Source organism: Monodelphis domestica, chromosome 1 (assembly GCF_027887165.1).
Source record: "Monodelphis domestica isolate mMonDom1 chromosome 1, mMonDom1.pri, whole genome shotgun sequence".
Taxonomy (NCBI): domain Eukaryota; kingdom Metazoa; phylum Chordata; class Mammalia; order Didelphimorphia; family Didelphidae; genus Monodelphis; species Monodelphis domestica.
In genome coordinates, this window is record NC_077227.1 from 587,697,532 (window position 1) to 587,719,680 (window position 22,149).

At 38.9% G+C, this 22,149-nt stretch overlaps 1 protein-coding gene across 1 annotated transcript; it reads right to left on the bottom strand.

Annotated features, from left to right (window-relative positions):
* Window positions 1–5,526: 5,526 nt before the first annotated feature.
* On the bottom strand, window positions 5,527–22,149 carry THAP1 (THAP domain containing 1). Its single transcript, XM_001373150.5, has 3 exons — window positions 20,922–22,149; window positions 11,366–11,561; window positions 5,527–10,367 (listed from the first exon to the last, which is right to left on the bottom strand). The coding sequence occupies exons 1-3, from the start codon at window positions 20,990–20,992 to the stop codon at window positions 9,993–9,995; spliced, it is 642 nt and encodes a 213-aa protein (XP_001373187.1). The 5' UTR covers window positions 20,993–22,149; the 3' UTR covers window positions 5,527–9,992.

Here is a 22,149-nt window from a genome sequence, read left to right on the forward strand (position 1 = left end):
AAATCATTACCTAAATTTGCACTTCGGCAGATTACAATACAAACAAGGAAATGGTCTTAAATTCCAATAACCACAAAACAACAGTGTTCAAGGGTTCAGGATTCTCAGCTAACTCCTGTAAATGAGTGGGGGAATCTAAGGTAAAAATGCAACCTATACCCAGTCCATTGTCCCTGCTGATGGTTCAGCCAATTCCTGGCCATTACATATAGAAACAAGGCCACTCAACTCTGTAAATCCATCTCAGATTTTCCCCCAAGGCTTTTTCCCCCAACTTTCCTATTACTCTTCAGAGCACTACAATCTACCTTGGTACCCAGGCTCCAAACTTGGCATCACCCTTGGTTCTTCACATACACTCATCCCACATGAAAAATCTGTTCTTAAATCTTGCCCTTTCTATCTTCGCAACCGACTTAGAACATTTCCACTGGCTGTCCTCCATCACTGTAATGCTCTCCCTCCTCATCTCTTCTTCTTGACTTCCTTGGCATTCCTACTTTCTGCAAGAAACCTTTCCTAGTCCTCCTTAATCTTAGTGCCTTTCCTCTCAAGACCATCCTTCAATTTATGTTGTGTATATTATTTGCACATAGTGGTTTGCCCATTGTCTCTCCCTTCTTGGACACCAGGGACAGATTTTGTTTTGTCTTTGTGCTTAGAACAATGCCTGGCACACAGTAAAAATGTTCAGTAAATATTAATTGATTTGATGAAGGGGTTGTGATTTGCCTAACATCACACAGAAAATAGGTGTCAGAAGCAGGATTTGAACCTGAGTCTTCATATAGATTCAAGGCTAGCTCTTGACCCACCACACCATTCTGAGAAAGCAGTAGTGATATGAAGGGAGGTTGTGGCAAGGATATAGAAGGCTATGAAGGCAAGGTGAGGCAGAGGCAGAAATGAAAGGATAGGAAATTATGGTCAGATAAAGGAATTTCTAATTTGTGAATTATGGAAGTGAAACATTTTGGGGGCAGAGTGAAGGTATAGATCAAAGATGTCAAATGAGCCTATTACTATCTGCAACAGCCCACAGTGATGCTTGAACAGGATTAAAATGTAATGGGGGAAAGAAGGGAGATCAGTGGATTGAGAATCAGGCTTGGAGATGGAAGGTTTGGGGTACAAATTTGACCTAAGACACTTCCTGGTTGTGTGATCTTAGGTAAGTAAGTCACTTAGTATCAATTCTAAGGCAGAAGGCAAAGGTCTAAAAAAATGTGATCGGAAAATATTTAACAAAAATGCAACTTCTAATTTCCTGTGGGGAAAAAAGATGGGTACAGAGAAGAAAATGCTAAATGTACACAAAAAATTTTGGGTTGTTGGAGCACTAACATGGAAAATTAGAAAAAATATTTTCTTCTGGAGATGGCCACACTTGGAAGAGAGGGAAGGATTCCAGGAGGTATGGGGAAGGGGGGAAGGTGCATTCCAATAATAACCTTGTTTTTTATAGCCTCCAACTTGACCCTGATCTTTGATAACTGTCTTCAAGGAATCCCAAATTGACAAGTTTCCCAGTCTAAATGGACTGAACTATGAATAGTTCTGATCTATTTCCTAGAATTTGTACCTCTACCCAGAGGGACTGATTTTGTGAGAGATCTCTCCACTCTTTAGTGTTTCCCAATCAGCCTAGACAAGATTGACTGATAAAATCAAATCTTAAGTACCCTTTTTGTCTTCTTAGTTTCTCTTATAGTGTCTAGGTCCCAAACCCCAGTCCCCCACCTCCTGGCACCCTAGCCTCTGGTCACACCCTTTGTCTCAAGAGTTTTCAGTAGTAATTAGTGGGTTGTCTTTCCTTCCCTGTTCTCCTCTACAGTATATCTAGGACCCTGAGTTTTTCCCTTCAATGGAAATTACCAGTAATTACATTATTTGTGTTTGTCTTTCTCAAGACTGCATGGTGGCAATGATCATGGTCTACCTCTTCCTGATTAAAGACTTGTTCTTTAAACTGCTGTGGTGGTGTTGATTATTTTTCAGGTTGACAGCAGGAATTGGGAGCAGCTTGTATAAAGGCACCAAGATGGTAGACAATATTTGTCCTGGGGAACAGCAAGTAGGCCAGGTTGGCTGAAAGAATGAAAGCAGTTGGTTGAAGCCACATAGGAAAGGACTTTTTTAGAATAGCATTTATATTTTAACCTAGAGGATATGCCACAGAAGCTTCCGGAGCCAGGGAATGATTTATCTGGGTTTTATGAAGGCTATCAATTTGATATCAAGAGATAAGAACTTCTTTGGACTCAATAGGTTAAGTCAAACTACTGTAGGTACTAAAAAAGTTAGCAAATGTGACTACTGATCTGTGGGCAGGCATCTTGGAATGACTGAAGAGTAGAGATACTCCAAGGCTGGAAAAAATTTTCTCTGTATAAAAAGGGAAATGGAGAATATTCTGCAAATCAGATAGTCCGGTAAGCTAAGCAAAATTCTGTAGCATTATCAGGGATGGTTGCTGAACAAGGTCTTTCATGCCCAAGTGTTTTTCCATCTCTGCTGGATGTGAATAGTTGTCTGCTGAGTCCTACAGTTAATACTGTTGCAATAACCTTCTCCCTCTTTGTAGGTGACATAGGTACTCCTGTGAGGCATTTCCTTGCCAAGAGGCACCTCTAATAAATATCTGCCTCTCTTAGAAAAGTCTTCAGTTGGGCATGCTGGCAAAAACAAAACAAACAACACATATCAACATATACAACCCTCCACTTTTGACTTTTCCCTTCCTCTTAAATTCCAAGTTATAGTTGCCACAGGGAACTTGTTGACACCAGGATTTAAGCCATGTTTTAGAGCTGGATGGAAACGGAGCCAGTAACCATCTTTTGGACTTTTTCCCTCCTCTGTAAGATTTAGAGGTTTATGACCACTGCTTTATAGTACAGTTTAAGATCTGGTACTGCTAGGCCCCCCTCCACATTTTTTTTTTCATGATTTTCCTGGATATTCTTGATCTTTTGTTCTTTCAAATGAAATTTGTTGTAGTTTTTTTCTAATTCAGTAAAAAAGTTTCTTGGTATTTTGATAAGTATGGCACTGAATAAGTAAATTAATTTGGGTAGGATTGTCATTTTTATTATGTTAGTTCATCCTACCCATGAGCAATTAATGTTTTTCCAATTGTTTAGATCTAGTTTTAATTGTGTAGAAAGTGCTTTGTAGTTGTGTTCATATAATTCCTGTTTGTCTTGGCAAATAAATTACTAAATATTTTATATTGTCTAGGATAATTTTAATGGAATTTTGCTTTCTAACTCTTGCTGCTGAGATGTGTTAGAAATATATAGACATGCTGATGATTTATGTGCATTTATTTTGTATCCTGAAACTTTGCTAAAATTGTTGATTATTTCCACTAACTTTTAAGTTGATTCTCTAGAATTCTTTAAATAGACCATCATGTCATCAGCAGAGTAATAACTTGGTCTCCTCATTGACTATTTTAATACCTTCAATTTCTTTTTCTTCTCTAATTGCTACTGCTAGTGTTTCTGGTAAAATGTTAAATAATAGAGGTGATAACAGGCATCCTTGTTTCACTCCTGATCTTATTGGGAATGCTTCTAATTTATCCCCATTACAGATGATGCTTGTTGATGGTTTTAGATATATACTGTTTATTATTCTTAGGAAAGACCCTTCTATTCCTATACTCTCTAGTGTTTTCAATAGCAATGAGTGTTATATTTTTTGTCAAAGGCTTTTTCTGCATCTATTGAGATAATCATGCAATTTTTGTACTGGTTAAGAGACAGAAGGGAGGATCAGTGGAATAGACTTGGAGTAAATGACCTCAGCAAGATAGTCTATGATAAATCCAAAGATCCCAGCTTTGGGGGCAAAAATCCACTATTTGACAAAAACTGCTGGGAAAATTGGGAAACAGTATGGGAGAGATTAGGTTAGATAAACAGCTCAATACACTACACCAAGATAAACTCAGAATGGGTGAATAACTTGAATATAAAGAAGGAAACTATGAGTAAATTAGGTGAACACAGAATAGTATACATGTCAGATCTTTGGGAAAGGAAATATTTCAAGAACAAGCAAGAGTTAGAAAAAATTACAAAATGTAAAATAAATTATTTTGATTACATTAAATTTAAAAGGGTTCATACAAACAAAATCAATGCAACCAAAATTAGAAGGTAAGCAACAAATTAGGGAAAAAATCTTCATAACAAAAAACCTCTAACAAAGGCCTAATTACTCAAATTTATAAGGAGCTAAATCAATTGTACAAAAAAATTAAGCCATTCTCAGATAAAGAAAATAAACTATCAACAAGCACATGAAAAAGTGTTCTAAATCTCTTATAGAGAAATGCAAATCAAAAAAACTCTAAAGTACCACTTCACACCTAGCAGATTGGCTAACAGCTGGCTAACAACAAAGGAAGATAAGTGTTGGAGGGGATGTGGCAAAATAGGGACATTAAGGCATTGCTGGTGGAGTTGTAAATTGATCCAACAATTCTGGATGGCAATTTGGAACTGCACAAATGGTGCTAAAAGACTGCCTGCCCTTTGATTCAGTCATAGCACTGCTGGGTTTATACTTCAAGGAGATAATAAGGAAAAAAGACTTATACAAGAATAATCATAGTTGCACTCTTTGTGGTGGCAAAAAATTGGAAAATGAGGTGATGCCCTTCAATTAGAGAATGGCTGAACAAATTGTGGTATATGTTGGTGATGGAATACTATTGTGCTCAAAGGAATAATAAAATGGAGGAATTCCATGTGAACTGGAACAACCTCCAGGAATTGATGCAGTGAAAGGAGCAGAACCAGGAGAACATTATACACAGAGATGGATATACTATGGAATAATCAAATGTAATAGACTACTCTCCTAGCAGCAATGCAATGATCCAGGACAATTCTGAGGGACTTATGAAAAAGAAATACTATCCACATCCAGAGAAAGAACTGTGGTAGCAGAAACACAGAAGGAAAACAATTGCTTGATCACATCGGTCAATGGGGATATGACTCTAAGTGATCATCCTAGTGCAAATATTAATAATATGGAAATAGGTTTTGATCAATGACTAAACCCAATGGAATTGTCTATGGGAGTGGGGTGGGAGGAGAGAGGGAAAGAACATGAGGCTTATAACCATGGAAAATTTTTCTTAATAAAATTAAATTTTAAAAAACATAGAGGTTTAATGACTGGCTGAAGCTTATAGAGCTAGGTGACAGAACTACCAATTGAATTCAAATTTCCTGAGCCATTTATAACACTTCCTATCATGAAGTTTCTTTAGGGCTTCATATAAAGACACTTTGGAATGTTTTCTGTCCTAAAAATTAGGTCCTATCAGAGGGGAATGGTACTACAATTCATTCTATGTAGTAAATGACTTGTTGAATACTTGTAGCCAAATACTTTAATAAAATTTTTTTATTAAAATATTTAATTTGCTATTAAAGTAGTTTTGTGCATAAGTATTTTGTTCAGTGAAGTTTTGTTCTTGAAAACAATGTAAGTACCAGTCTGAAATTTGTCAGCAACAATGTTTTATCACCTAAGACACTTTTATTCATTTTCACTGATTCTGGCACAATGCTAGCAGTGTTTATTAATTATGAAATCTTGGCTTAATAACTAAGACAGGAAGTATAAAACATCAAGATGGTAGAATAATTAATAAAATTAAGATTGTCAGCAGGTTGTTATACCTTTAAAGAATATTTATAATTCATAAGATTCCTTCACATAAATAAAATTTTCCAAGGTCAAATCCCACATAGTCTTGAAAAGGGGTATTTATCACTAAGTGCAATGATTTTGCCTTTTGTATATGGTCCATCTTCACTTCTTAAACCACTGTGCAAGTTCTTTGGCATTTTTATTTTCACATGAACATTTTAAAATACTTAACCATAGCACTATACACAATACTGACTTGAAATAATACAGTTAAACTAAGGGCAGGACTCTTCAAAAAAGACTGTTTACTTTCACAAAGCCCCTAGAAAAAGCACGACAGGCAACAAAGCAGCAATATCTGGCTTGGGTCTTGCTTTATAGATGTTGATGTTACTAACTGGTGACATCTTTCCTTTAAAAATCTGGAATGCCCTACAGATTGTTAAATAAATCTCTTTTAAGACATCAAAATTAAAAAATGGCAAAGAGGATTTGGGGGAAGCTGAGGAATTGCTGTTTTAAAATATATAATAAAATATGCCCAGAAATGTAAACTATTAAACCAAATTAAGTCTCATCTGGCTTCACCATCATTGCATGGTATCATGTAGAAAGAAATCACATGATTGCCTTGTTAAGAACATTTTTTAAAAATAAAACTATCTCCCTTTTCCCTCAAAAAGAATTGGCCAATCACCTGACAAACTTTAACATGTTTCCTTCCCATAAGGGGACAAAAAAATAATTTTTTGGATATATATATAACATGAACTGAGTAAACAGTTAAAACTTTTCTAAATTGGATTACAGTGAAACCTTGATTTAGACTCATCTGGAAGATGTTCATTTGAGCTTTGCATTATAATGAGAGGGTCTACTGGCAAAATAATTATAAAGGATTATAAAGGGCAAGTTTAATTCAAATGGATTGTTACAATTTTTATCAAATTTCTTACCTTCAAATGATACTGAAACATACAAATTAACTATATATTCACTAGGACCCATCCGACTGGCCCTTTCTAGGATTGTACAGTCCATGGAACATAATAGAAATAGTGCGACTGAGCCCACCTATCTTGTCCAACTGGAAGAGCTATATCCACTGATAAGTCAATCCCTCTACTGATCAATTAGAATTCTGACTCATTCCTGACCGTGTCTGCCCTTAGACAGACTGGTGGCGCCCTCCTCTCCTGATATTGGTACCAGACTTAGCGTGGATTCCTGATCCATTGGCTTTAGCCCTACTGAAGCTTCAAATGATCCACCAGCATCAGTTTCCCTCAGTAGCAGGCATTATAGGAATGTAACTACCACCACAAGTGAATCAATCTCTTTCTAAGACATTCTGCAAATCATTTTGGTCTTCTCCTCAAATTGTCCAAATGTGCTTTTAGAGAAGCCTTTCCAGATGAAAAGTTCTACTCTTTTTGACATCAATAATACAAGGTTTACACGAACAATTTTTACCTTAAAAGTTAGTTATTTCGAATCAGAAATAATCAGCTAAACTCCAAATTTATCCTCTCAATCAGAAGTTAGACAAGGATCCATGAACTTGTTCAATTGGAAAATATTTTTATGTCTCTATTTCAATGTCATTGGTTTCCTTTGAGATCCTATGCATTTTATTTTGTGCATTGAAAAACATTATTCCAAGTAGGGGGTCCATAAGCTGGTGGCTAGTAAAGGGGTCTGGTTCATAACACAAAAAGGTTAAGAACCCCTGCAATAATCTACTAACAGATTTTAAAGATAAATAGGCCTTAAAAGTTCAGTTTTCTCTAAATTGGTACTAATTTCTGATAAAGCAAGATTGTTAAAAATAAAATGCTATGCCATTATAGTGTTAATCTCTACACTAAATTGAATATTTAGCCACAACTGAAATTGAAGTTTGAGAGAAAATACTGACTGAAAATAGAGCGATAGATTTTTGCATTGAAACAACCTCAAGTTAATGTAAAGAAGAGAATAAATCATTCATTGATTTATTCTTAACAATTGCTGGGGGAACACAGGAGAGCAAAAACTGTGTAGACTTCATTAATAGCCCCAAGGGCCATGCATGGCCAGAGATAGTTTCCGGAATTTCAGATGAAAAGTAATGTTGAAGTTATAGCTATTGGCAAATCATAAATAGGGTTCAAGTACTCAATTTTTAATACTTTGTTTTTTCAATTTCTTGAAAAAAATTAAGCCATTGCAAATCCAAAAGGGTCCAAAAGGGGAGACCAGGAAAAGTCCCTTAGACTCCGATTCCTGTAGTTTAACTGAGCCGTGTGGCAGAGGGCACAGAGCTGGCCTGGCTGTCTGACCCTGGACAGAGAACTGGTGACGTGGGAAGTTCCTTCAACGTCTAACTTTTCTACATTAATGAAGTTATCCAATCCAGCTCTACCTATAATAGGGTCAATATTTAATGTACTTTGAAAATGTTTTTAAATATCAAATATGGAAGACCAATAAACATTTTCCATGTGAGCAGTAGTTTGGAACACGTTTTGGTTTCAAATGCAGGTATATCTGGCATTCTAGCTAGATAAATGCCAGAGATTATCATTACTATTTACCTGACAGGGACCTGGTGGATGGCTCTAGGAAAGGATGGTAAAGTTGTGGAGGGTGTCTTAAATTTTTTAATCCTTTGTGTCTCTTACATGCTTAGACACATATAAATCTTTCTCATATAAAATGGAAGTTCTTTGAGGGTGGGAAATTAATTTTTGTTTTTATATTGCCAGTACAGTGCTGGGCACATAACAGGTGCTTAATAAATATATGCTGATAGATTTGGCTGCCCAGGAATACACCTCCCACTCTTCTTATGGAATGGTCTGTCTTATTTCGGCAAATCTGAGTTGGAATTCAGTTCTTCAAAGTTCTACTAAGGGGGGCAGCTGGGTAGCTCAGTGGATTGAGAGCCAGGCCTAGAGATGGAAGGTCTTGGGTTCAAATATGACCTTAGACAGTTCCCAGCTGTGTGACCCTGGACAAGTCACTTAACCCCCATTGCCTAGCCTTTACTACTCTTCTGCCTTGGAACCAATATACGGTATTGATTCCAAGATGGAAGGTAAGGGTTAAAAAAAAAAAGTTCTACTAAGAACCTTGGTGGATAAAACACATTTAATAATATGGTAAATGAAGTATTAATTAGATTATTTTTTAACCTATTTCCCCATATTTTTAGAAAATGTTCTCTAAAAAATTTAGCACTTATACTGAGAAACATATACTTTGTAAACCTTAAAGTGCTATATAAGAAAGTGAGCTGTTATTATCACTACTGTTATAATAAAAAAGGAAATTTTTAAAAATTCATTTTTGTTTGAAAGGAACTTAAAAGAAATTTTAGGTTATAATCCATAAAATGGAGAACTAACTGGAGTATGATATTACTGATTAGCACTATTAACACATTAAAAAAACCAACCTAAAAGGGATGAGAAATAATCCAAGGACATGCCATGGATCTAGTTACCATCTTTATCCTTATCTAGCCAAAACCCTTTTAAGTTTACTGAAAAAATTTTCCCTTTATATAAATGTAGGAATCAAGGGGGTAGGGTGGTGGGGTACAGAAGAATAAGCAGAGTCCTTAAGAAATTCATTTTATAATAAACAGAACTAGAATGTATCTACCTGAAAAGCAAAGGTTACCAATACTGAAAAATTCTTGGGTTATCAGAATGAAAAAATTTTAGGCAAAAGTATGCAGAGAATGGAGAAGAGAATTAACTGTCAAATCTGAAAGCATTTTAATATTTTTCTCCCCAGAGACAACTAAAGCTTTTACACAAAGAACAGCCTGGCCAGTTGATGCAGAGAGAATAAACTTCTAAATTTAAAAATATGGTCAATTTACTCTGACAAAGAATGTTCCATGATTTGACCCATACTTTCTAATCAAATCATCACCAGTTCTTACAACCAACATATTGCAATAATTTTTCATTTTAGACTTACATCATTTTTACTGCATGAAACCTTTTTATCACTTCAGATTTTACACTATTTTCTATAAATATTAAAAATAGAAAAACCCAAATCTTCTATCTTAAAACAGGTATTATAAACTTATAATGTCACTCTGAGGTTAGTCTGTAACTTTTAAAATTTGTCAAATTGTAAAAAAACTAAAATTACTATGGACAAAAACCTTTACATTTTAACATTACGTGTAAATTTTATTTTCTTAAAGTCCTGAAGTGCTTTTACATAAGGATTAAGAATGCTTAATTTTTCAAATGACTCTCCGGTTTGTCTGAAGAGGCCCTGGAATCCTGCCCCATTAATATGTGCAGATGTTTTCATGCTGGGACTTCTACTATTTCATAGTAGTCATTGGGTAGAATCACATAGCCCCTTCCAGATAATGCGTCCTTTTCTTTCTGAAACTGGACAACCTCCTTGAGCTTTTCTAGCTGCCGCTCTTGTCTTCGGCATCGCTGCTGTGCAGTCTTGAGCTTCTTTCTGAGTTTTTCCACTTGTTCTTCGAGCTGCTGAATCCTTTTCCTTTGATGTACTGTATCTTCTACAGTGTAGTTGTGGTCACAGAAAACTGCAAGATTATTAGGGGTGTGAAGAGGTGGCATCAATAATCCAAGAGCAGCATCAACTTGGGAAACAGGCGGGGTTAGAGGAGGGGGTGGGAGCTGTTCTTGTTGCTCCAGAAGGTCCTCATTCTAAAACAACAAAGCAAAGTAATTTAGTCACTCAAAATAAAAGTGATCTCAACAACCTGCATAAATAATCCAAGTGCCATTATTTATATCATTAAAAAAAAACTTTCCTCTTGAAATTCAAGTTTCTGAAATTTTAGGACTTTTTATATTTATATAAGAGTATAAAATTAGGTTCTTAGAAAATCATTTAAGAAGAAAAATGTGTTGAAACTGAATTTTTGGTTAAAAGTGTCCACATGGAATCTAGAAGCCCCCAAATTTGTAGCCTAGAAAGATTTAAAGACCCCCAGTTTACTTAGCTTAAAGGTGAAAACCTCAGGTTTGACCTCCTCTCAGGAGAGTTTATCCCTGTGAGAAGGTCCAGTTTCAGGAGTCTCAGACAAACAATAAACCTGAAAGAAGTTTAAATGGGATGGGATAATCCCATCAGGTGTTAAGTATCTCTTTTGTCCCAATGGTTTCTCCCCTTGGGCCAAAGTCCTACCTAGGTAGCCCTGCCCTTGGCTGGACCTTTCCTTTTGCAAAGCATCAGCTCCTCACAGTTATTCCAGTCTGGAACTCCACATTTTCCTTTGTTACCTTGTAAAGCCAATCAACTATCCCTCCAATCCTCAAGTCTCCAAGTTCCCCCTAGAAAGATATTTAAGCTTCCCATTTTAATGGTTCCTTGGAATTGTCCAATCTAGTATGGTTGGTGATCCCAGGGGTCAGCAAAAGCATCCAGAGCTCAATCCTCAAACTCTGCAACTCTGCTTAGGCATGTGGCATGCAGCTCTGTGTAGAGGCCTAACTCAGCCCTTTCCTTAAAGAGTGATTTTTCTGACTATTTAATAGTTCTGTGTTTTTTTCCCAGTCAACAATAGAAAACAAAATGAAGCATTAAATTTTTTTAGGTATTCTATAATCTTGGGAACAAGATTAAAAATAAAGTAAGTAACTAAGCATAACAGAATTTAATATTAATAAGAACAACTTTTTACTCTAAAAATCATTATCACCTTGTCATGTGGTTCAGTAAAACAAAATATCGTGGGCACAGCATTCTCCTTCAGTAGCTTATTGTTGCACTCTCTCTTAAAGCAGTCTGGAGTAAAGTGTTCTGAACAAATACTGCTGTATTTGCTGGGTTTAAAGTTTTTTCTTCTGACCGCAGCCTCCCATTTTTTACAGAGATCAGGTCGTGTAAGAGGAAACCTACAAAAGAATAATTCAATTATATTATCTTATCATGCCCAGCAAGTTGTGTGTGTTTTTTTAAGGAATTATGAAAACTTTTATACCATTAAATTTTGAAAGCTCCAAGATTTCATCAGTGAGGCTAATTAATAGAGACTACCAAAATACCATGTAGTTGAAAATGAGCTGGATATAGTATGCATTTATTTACTTGGGCTAGTCATTGGACACATCTATAGTCTACTCTTGAATGCCCTGACTATCCCAGCTTATGCTCCATTAGCAATCTTTTACCCTCCCAGCCAACTGGAATAGGCTTCAAGGAAGAAGAAAATAACTAGCTTACATCACAAAGCCAAGAGCTAGTACCAGAAAAGGAATATCAGAATGCAACCCAGAATAGAGAATAGCTCCATTTATCTACAATGCCTTTTAAGGGCTAGGTTTTATTCTTTAGTAGTATTTTAAAGGATTCACAAAGGAAAGCCACCCAAAACACATCTCATCTTGCATAAGAACTGAATTAAACAGGTGATGGTTGTATTTCATTCCTGAAAGAATGTAATTATCTTCCAGGATTCAAAAAGATGAGAATCTAAAGTAAAAACACCTTTTAGAGAAAAAAGAATTATTATTCAAACAACCTCCTTTTAACAACTATAAAAACAAAACAAAAACAAGAAACCAGATTTTCCCCAAACAACTAAATGTGGAATTATTAGTGTTAAGAGTCAAACCATCAGAAAAATGGAAAAGACAATTGATGAAGCAGGAAAAGATAATAATCTGGTAGTTCCAAATTTACCAAAATTACAGTAAAAAATTCATTTTTTCTGAAATTATTTTAAAGCAACCTTCAGACTACAACATAATTTATCACATAAAATATAAGTTCAAGAAAAACTATACTCTCATGAAAAAACACTGAAAAATTAAAAGCATTTTAGGATATCATTGATTGTATTTAACTTCATAATTGGATGTACTATTGACAATGTAGCAGAAAAATTTTCTGGCTCAGTTATATTCTATCCTGGACAATGAATCATAGAAGCCAAGAAAAAAAAGTGATATTATTCTCAGATTACATAATTTTTCGGCACAGATTTCAGTATTACTCTCAAAAGATTTATTGAATATGAGCTCAAGAAAGAACAAAACTAAAAATAATTTATAACAGGACTCCACTTAAGATAATTGGAGGCAGAGAAAAGATCTATATATAAAAATAATCTAGCTTCTGGTCAATTTTCTATACAAGTATTTACTTTAGGTAATTTTCAATCATCCCTAATTACTACCTAACCAAGGAAACAGTAGTACAAAACTGGGAGACATCCTATGCAAAGGAATCCCACATCCAGTGAATGTCTGTGTATTACAAATGATTCTGGCTGACTATTCCCATGCTAGATAGAAAACCACCACAAAACCTCTTCTTGGGGTGGAGAGAGATCTTAGAGGCTGTGTGGTCTAATCTCTTATTTTAAACCTGATGAAAGAAATAGGGATGTGCTCAAGATCACCCGGCAAATCAGAGGCAGAGGCAGAGGCAAGACTGGAACCAATCTAATGCTCTTTCAGGGACCATAAAAATCTCTTAAACTGAAAATGCACCTCGCTTGTGTTGTCTCCTAATGTTCCTAAACCTAAAGAAGAGAATGAAGCCTTCCAGAATCATCTTGACCATTATTGCTCCTACAAAGGAGAGCAGCAGGAGACCCAGAATAAGTCAATATGACTGCTTGGACTGGATTGGTTCCTAATTCTGTCTCTGGTCTTCACTTTCTCCTTCCTAGTTTAGCTGTTAGCCAGACTTCTAGGAAGTAAATTTAAGTGTTCCTGTTTTACTGAAGCCCGTGTAGTTTAATTTCTATTTACCAGAAGGTGAAAAATCATTCTTGGAAAGTAGAAAATTTAAATAGTCCTTTGAAAATGAATATGAGGTGCTGATAGCACAGTGGATAAGCCTGAAGTGGGGAGGACCTGGGTTCAAATCTAGCCTCAGACACTTCCTCACTGTGTGACACTGGGGAAATTATTTAATCCTAATTGCCTCGCCCTTTTATTCTTAGAATTGATACTAAGACAGAAGGTAAGAGGTATTTTTTTAAGGTAAGAAAATGAATATGGATTGGTTAAAGAATGTTTCTTCATGGTTGGATTATTTGCTTTGATTTTCAAATTTCAGACTTAGGCTAGGTTACTGGCCTAGTCTAACTTGTGGATTCCCCTCATTAGAACTTCCTCCTCTAATAGGAGTATTTGCACATTTGCACATCATGAGAGTGTCTAAACAAGGACGGCCCTTGCTGCTGGGGTGTCAGAGATGTCCAAGGAGCCTGGCCCTTCTAACTCCCCCCAGAGGGCTCTGGGCAACCTGGGCCTTGCAGGTGTTGGCTTTCCTGTGCTCAGAATGCTGGGGCTGACCAGAGCAGAGTTTGGCTAGTGAGGTGACGGTTCTTCTCTGTGTAAAGCTTTAGTGCGAGGGGTCCCCAAACTTTTTACACAGGGGGCCAGTTCACTGTCCCTCAAACCGTTGGAGGGCCAGACTATAAAAACCTAACCCTAACCCTAATCCTAACCGGGTAGCAGAATACACAGTGTGGAATCCCCTCCCTCAGATCCATGTCTTCCATTGTGCAGCCACATAATTCTTTGCTCAGTGCCTCCTTCTAAGGCTCCATGCAAAGGATGATGTCACTGAAAGTAGTACTGTTTGTGAGCGACACTGCGCTCTGAGGTGCCACCTCACACAGAGCTCCTCTCACTGACCACCAATGAAAGAGGTGCCCCTTCCGGAACTGCGGTGGGGGCCGGATACATGGCCTCAGAGGGCCGCATGTGGCCCACTGGCCATAGTTTGGGGACCTCTGCTTTAGAGGCTCCTGTTCGGCTGGCCACCCCAAAGCGTGGTCATAAAGAGCATCTCCACGACACAGAAAATGATTATATACAAGGATCTGCTCCAGGCCACACAGCCAGCAAGCAGCAGGCTTCCTGACTCCTTCAGGCCACCCCTCCTCTAAGGATTCCATCCAGCAGGGCTCTGGGGCCAGCAAGGATCTGACTTGGACACTTAACGTGACCCTACGTAAGTGCTGAGTCTACATTTTAACATCTATTTCGGTGAACTGTCTTTAGGACTAAGTGGAATCATGTAAAGTTCTTTGTCAAACTTAAATTACTATTGTATATAAGGGCTAACCCTATGTCCAAGGGAGAAATGCTAGAATTAGGGTCAGGAAGACCCAAGTTTAAATTCTGCCTTAGAGGCACAATACCTGTATGACTGCGGCCCAGTCACTTCACAATTGTCTGCTTATGATGATATATAACAGGATGCCTGACGGGAGCACATCCTTGGAACACTGGCTACTCAGGAGGTTCAGGATTTGGTGGGGAAGAGGAATGTCCTGAGCTGGGGAGAGGAGACACCCCAAGCTAAGGTACCTCTATGTTGGCCACTAATATGTGGGGAAAGGGTAAAAGGGGAGAGAGATGGATAGCTCAAGCTGTCTAAGAAGGGAACAAACCATTAGATTGTGAATGGAACAAGTTGATGCTCCTCTGCTAAATAGTGCAAGGCTTGTACTTCCAGCGTGGGTGAGATAGATTCCTAGTCTTTAAAAATAAATGGATGGGGGCAGCAAGGTGGCTCAATGGATAGAGTTCTAGACTTGGATTCTGGGAGGTCCTGGGTTCAAATCTGGACTCCGATGCTTTCTAGCTAGGTGACCCTGGGCAAGTCACTTAACCCCAATCACCTTACTGCTCTTCTGCCTTGAAACTAATGCCTAGTACCAATTCTAAGACATCAGTTGAGTTTTATGAAATAAATGAATAAATAAAATAGAGATAGTAACAGCACCTACTTCTCAGGGTGGTGGTGGGGATCAAAGTGTGATAACATATTTTAAAGGGCTTCAGGTGCTGTGTATATGTTCACTATATACTGCTCTATACCAAACTGGACATGTGGTTTACTACAAAAATATTCTGACCTCTGGCTTAATTACACTTAAGAGTTTTGGTCAACTTCCAAAATCACACGATTAAAAAGAAAAGTTCATTTTATTAAACTATCAATAAAGCTACTGAAACTGTGGCAATGCTTGTTTCTCTCCCAGCAGCTCTCTTTATATGGGTAATGACCTCTAAAGCCTTAACAAGTCAGCTCTGTTTTAATACCTGCCTCAAAGTTCCCTCTTGCTAGGCAAGGAAAACTATGTTCTTTTCCCCATGTGAAGCCCTGATGGCTCCAATACTTCTCATAAACAGTCCTTGTCTCCAAGCTTCTGTAGAAGAGTTTGTAGTTCACAATGATTCACTGTCTTAAAGTGTTCACTGCTGTTTCACAAGTGTCAGTCATCTTTCTATATAGTTTTGAAAATCCTTGAAAGCTAATATACAGGTGAGCTCTTCCGACAAGTCACTCAGTCTTTCTATATGTTATGGTGAAAAATCATCTTTTAAGATTGTTATAATATTAATTTATGGTCACCAAGGAATTTACTTATGAAATTCCTAAAATGAAACACTCAAGTCAGAATGGAGTTTATGGTGGTTTAATCACAATGGGAGTAAGAAAAAAGGACAGGGAGTGAAGGAGAGAGGAGGAAAGGGGAAAAGGTTAACTCAACCTTCTGGCAGAGCCAGAGGGAGATTAGGCCCTAAGGCCAAGGTAGAGAAGAGAATCAATCCTTGACTCAAGTGACCAATCTGAAGAAAAGCTGTCTGTGGGCCTCCTCCCCGCTCAAGTTCCTAGAACGAACTGGCGCCTAGCTCTGTCCCCAGGAAGTGAGCGAATTCCAGAGGCTGTTCCCTACCTCACTTCCTGTGCCTCACAAGTGCCAACGGTGGCTCAAGCTTGGCTTAGGACAGCCCAGGTGGGCAGTTAGTTATTTCTGATTTGTCACTGACTAGCACATGCCCGTGTAGTGTGGGTGTGCACAATTTTGGGTGCTAGACCAAGCAAGATGGAGATTTTTAAAATTGTTTAAAATAACATGTTACAAGTATTCCTGAATAAGAAGATTGGATATTTCAGTTCTTGTCTTTTCTTGTTAATGGAAATTGTCCAGTGGTTAACTAGCAAGGATACTTTTTTAACCAGTCCATGTTCAGATTGTCGAATTTAGGATTAAAAATTCACTTAGGCTGTCTTCACAAGACAATGATTTTTGGATACCAACAAAAACATGTACTTGGGCAAGTGTAGAAGGCAGGTATAATATGGTCCTGGAGGACTCCCTTTGAAACTCTTAAGTGTTCAGTGTGCTTTTAAAGTGAATTATATCCAGTGGATTTGCTTGTCAGTTCCAGGAGGGGAGAGGGAAAAGAGGAGGGAAAGAACATGAATCATGTAACCATGGAAAAATATTTTTAAAATAAAATTATATTAAAAAAATAAAAAATAAAGTGAATTACAAAATAAAGTTGTTAGACTAGAAGATTTCTCAAGTTTCTTCCCATTCTAAATCCTTTAATTCTTTAATTTCAGAATTCTAAATTGATTTTTTTTTAATTAAACCCTTACCTTCCGTCTTGGAGTCAATACTGTGTATTGGCTCCAAGGCAGAAGAGTGGTAAGGGCTAGGCAATGGGGGTTAAGTGACTTGCCCAGGGTCACACAGTAAATTGATTTTTTTTAAAGAAGGCTACCTAAAATGATTTCACTATATTTTTCAAGGTAAATTTTTTATTAGTGATTCTCAGAAAGTGGTCACCGATTTCACTACTGCAAGGAAGTTGAGGTGTCAGTTCCAGTAAAGTAGAATCTCTTCTACAATGACTCCAACAAATAATTATATAATCTTTTATAAAAATAAAATCTTTTCTTGAAATCCTTCAGTGATCAAACAAGATGATATAAAATAAAAAAATATTCTCTTCCTCCTTCTCACTACTTTCCAAGATAGTCCAAACCACTACTGTGATAAGTGCTTTATAAATACCTTCATTTGATCCTCACAACCCTAGGAGGTAGGTGCTGTTAGTATCCCTATTTAACAGATAAGGTGAATAGAGACAGGTTAAGTAACTTGCCCAGAGTCACATAGCTATAAACTTTTTGAGGTCAAACTTGGACTCAGGTCTTCTTGGACTTCAGTGCTTCAGGCCCGGCACTCTATCCACACTTGGTCATCTAGAAATCTTTCTGTAATGCCCTACCACTACTTCTCCCCCAAAACCACTGCTTCAAGTTCTGTCTTACAGGACCAATCAATAACAAGCCCAATGTTCATTTCTTCTTTTTCTCTTTTTTTTTAAAAACCCCTGTCTTATATCAATTCTAAGACAGAAGAATGGCTAGTGCTAGGCAACTGGGGATAGTTGACTTGCCCAGGGAGACACAGCTAGGAAGTATATGAGGCCACATTTGAACCCAAGTCCTCCCAACTCCTGGCACTCCCTCCACTGTGCTACCTAGCTGTCTCTCTTAATTTCCATTTCATAGAACAGTTCTTCGAATTATTTGAAGTCACCTGGGACAGCACTCCTCTTTAGAACTTAATGGTCAACTCAAATTCCATATTTTGAACAGTGAGAATAAAATCTAAGGTGAAAGCACCTTTCAAGGAAGCAAACTTTCTCAGAAAATAATTAAGAACTACCTTACTCTCTATAGCAGTAGTTCTTAACCTGTGAACTTTAAAAAAATTTACTTTGATAACAGTATTCCATGATCAATGGTTCCCTTTGTAAACCTATGTATTTTATGCAATTAGAAAGCTTATTCTGAAAAAGTGGTCTACAAACCTCATCAGACTGCCATAGAGGTCTACTATTCAAAAAGTTAAGAATTGAGAAGACTTGCTCTTGCAGGACGGCACTCAGCATTCCTGAGCAAAACCCTGTTGGTCTGTGTGTCTCTGGACCACAGAATGATATTTAGGGATCCTCAGAGACTGGTTACATTGCCTCTGCTCCTCCTCCCAATAATAATAGTTGAAATTAACATAGTACTTTTAAAGGTTTGCAAGAAAATACATGATCTCATTTGAATCTCTAATATCAGACCTCCCCTATTTCACTCAGGTCCACAAACTTTGCCATTCCCTACTCAAATCAGTAGCCAAATCTTGTTCTGTCAGTTTCCTGTCTATTCACAGTACTCCACCCTAGTAGGTGGATCCATCATCTCCAATTAATCTTCTGGTCTCAAGCTTCTCACCATTCTAGTCCATTTGCCACATCACTACTTTATGCCACCTTCTTGTCAACTCGGTTCTGCCAAAACACATAAACTCCTCTGGATTTTAAAATATTTCATGACCTGGCCCAAACCTACCTATCTACCATTCTAGCCTTACAAAACACTCCCCTTCCTACACTCTATGATTCAACCAAACTGACTATGTTACTGTTCCTTACACATGACAATCTGTGTTCTGACTCAGAACCTGTGCACTGGCAAATTCCTGAATGCCCCTTTTTCACCTTTAGCACTGGGAATCCCTTGTTTCCTTTAAAACTCAGCTCAACAGAGCCAATTTCAATAAGAAGCCTTTCTACATCTCCAAAGCTGCAATGTCCAACCCACCTTCTCTTCCTCCCTTCTTTTGTCATTTCCTTCCCCAGCTCCTTTTACAAAGGATGAAACTAAGGCAAATAGGACTAAGTGACTTGCCCAGAGTCATATAACCAGAAAGTGTTTAAGGCCAGATTTGGGCAGCTAGATAGCACAATGGGTTTATAATTGGAAAGGCTTATTTTCATGAGTTCAAAATCAGCCTCTGACACTAACTAGCTGTATGACCCTAGGCAAGTCACTTAACCCTGTTTGTCCTAGTTTCCTTATGTGTAAAATGAGCTGGAAAAGACTGCAAGCCACTCCAGTATCTTTGCCATGAAAACTGGAAACAAGGTCTTGAAGAGTTGGACACAACTGAACTCTAGTTTTTCTAATTCCAAGTGCAGCTAATAATACCTAAAATTTATATATGGCACTTTAAGTTTTATACCTAGAAAGGTTTATATGGTGAAGCAAAGTGAAATGAGCAGAATCAGGAGAACTTATATAATGTAACAGCAATAATGTATGATAATCAATTGTGAATTACTTAATGATTATCAGCAAATATCCAAGTCTACCTCAAAGAGCTTCATGAAGGAAAAGACTATCCACTACTATAGAAGGAACTGATGGAGTCTGAATGCAGACTGAAGCATGCCATTTTTCACTTTATCTACTGCAGGAGTTTTTTTCTTGTATATGCAATGTTTCTTCTTTCACAATATGAATGTGGAAATGTTTTCTGACAGCATATGTGCAACCTAGAACATTTTACCTGTGGTCTCAGGGAGTAGGGAGAGGTAGAGGAGTAAGTTGCCCAGGGTCCCCACAGCTAATTAACTGTCTGAGATCGAATTTGAATTTGGGTCTTCTGGACTCCAGAAGAGGGAGAAAGAGAATATGGATAGAAAAAATGTCAGAAAATGATTTAAAATTGCATAACATGTTAGAACAAATTAATTTTTTTAAAAAAGGTTTGCAAAGCACTTTACAAATATTATCTCATTTGATTCTCAGGACAATCCTGGGAAGTAGGTGGGATTAATATTCCCACTTTACATATAAGATAACTGTGCAAGGCAGAAAATATAAGTGACATGCCAGGAACTCACAGCTAGTTGGGTGGCTGAGGCCAAATTTGAACCCCTGATCTTTTGGATCAGGCTAGCAACTCTACCAACTGAGTCACCCCTGAGAAAAGGCACAAGCACTCTAGAAAGATGTTGGAAACTGAGATGCTCAAGCCCCTGCCTCATGTCTTCCACAGCCTTCTGGTCAAGAGTCCAGCTTGTGGCTCTTTTACAGTAAGTTCAGTGGCTGTGGCCATTAGCCTGGAGGGGAGCTCTGAGTCTCCAGGAAGCCTGTGAAGAGAGGCCTCAAAGGTTTGGTCAATTTTGGGAGCCTGGGTGAAAGTACGAGGGCAGGCTGATCCATGGGGACGAATGTGGTCCCTGGGCTGGAGTTCCCCATCCCCTCCATTCCCTCCCGAGGTCATCTCAGCCTCTGAAGCCATTGGATAGGTGATCCCTGCCCCGTCGGGGCTATGACCTCGAATGAGCGAAGGGGTCATTGGAGGCCTGAGCCTCACCATTCTCTTCAGGTTCAGACTGTCCAGGGAAACGGTCAGCTGGGCTCGAGCATCGCGCCTCCGGAGCCATGCTGGCCTCGCCCCGCCCCCTACCGGGGCCCGCCCCCTCATTAGCGCACGCGCTTGCCCAGCTCCCAGCCACCGCCACAGCCGCGAGCCCGCTAGGACACGCGCCCGGCTCCGCCCCCCTGCCTGACCCTCCGCGCGCCCCCTAGTCCCCAATTGGGGGCCAGAGTTGATCCCGTTCTCGTCCCGCGCTCCGGAAACTTACTTGTGAAAGGAAACGGGTTTATCCTTGTCGTAGCGGTTCCTGCAGCCATAGGCGGAGCAGGACTGCACCATCCTTCCGGCTTTGGGCCGTAGGGGCGGGCAGGAGTAGCTGCTGCCACTGCCACCGCGCACCTGACCTAGACACTCCGTTCCCCTCTTTAGCGGCGGCTGGCTGGAGCGGAGAAGATTCGGTTCACTCCAGGGCGCTTTTATTGCGCCTTTATTGTTGTTTGCATTAGCAGGATCACAGCCATCGCCCGTCTGCTCCCATCTCCAAGATGGCGGAGGAAGCTTCAGCCTCACCTCTCGCGAGGAGTTGTGGGCGACGGCTCTGATTGGCTCGTCGCCCAGAGGTAACGTTTACACGGATGCGAGCGGCAGGCGGAGTCTCGACACCTTCGCGCCGAGCTGATTCGGCCCACGCAGTCCCTCCGCCTGAGGCCGAGGGCGATGGGGCGGAGCCTGCGGAGTTCGTGAAAGGCGAAGCCCGAGTTTTATTGGGGGAAATCCGAGAAGAGGCTCGGCTTGAAGGGAGGGCCCTCCGTGGGAGGGATTTGAAAGTCACGAGGAGCGGGGCGAGCCACTCTTGAGAGCGCAGGGGGCGGGCCAATTATAAACTCCGATTATTAGCCGGTACTTCCAGTCGTATCCCATAGAATCCTTGACTCTATATGTTTCAGAGTTTTAGCTGCTTTTTGGTCCTCTCTTATGAATGACAAGGAATGTATTGATCAGCCTTTGGAAAAGGTTTTCCTAGAAAGAGCGCGGAAGGGCGCTTAGAGGTCTTCTGATTCTCATTGTACACACCAGGAAACTTAGACCGGGTGGGACAGGCTCAGTCTTGCATCTAGTAAACTGTAGTTCAGGGAGGGGGAGGGGCGGAAGTCCTTGAAGCACGTGATGAGGCTAAATTGCCCCCATGGGATGATACCGGCTGAAACCACCGCTGCTGAAAAATATTTTATGTCGATTTATCAACGATATCTCCTTTTCTTGTGGGGGAGAGATGATACTTTCTTTATGACTGGTTCTTAATAATAGTATGTAGCACAATAAAGTTTGCAAAGTGCTTTACAGATAACTAATTTTATCCTCACAGCAGTCTTAAGAGGTGGGTAGATGCTATTAAAATCTGCTAGATTTAAAACAGAACAAGGAAGCCATTTAAATGTGAAAAGCAAACAGGTGTATGATACATGTTTTCCCCTCAATAAACTCCAGTGGCTATT

Excerpts from the sequence above, each read along its gene's own strand:
- THAP1 (XM_001373150.5), bottom strand. The coding sequence starts at position 20,992 with ATGGTGCAGTCCTGCTCCGCCTATGGCTGCAGGAACCGCTACGACAAG. Across the intron at positions 11,562-20,921 it reads AAACCCGTTTCCTTTCACAA|GTTTCCTCTTACACGACCTG; the intron begins GTAAGTTTCCGG and ends ATTCTTTTGTAG. Across the intron at positions 10,368-11,365 it reads TTACTGAACCACATGACAAG|AATGAGGACCTTCTGGAGCA; the intron begins GTGATAATGATT and ends TTGTTGTTTTAG.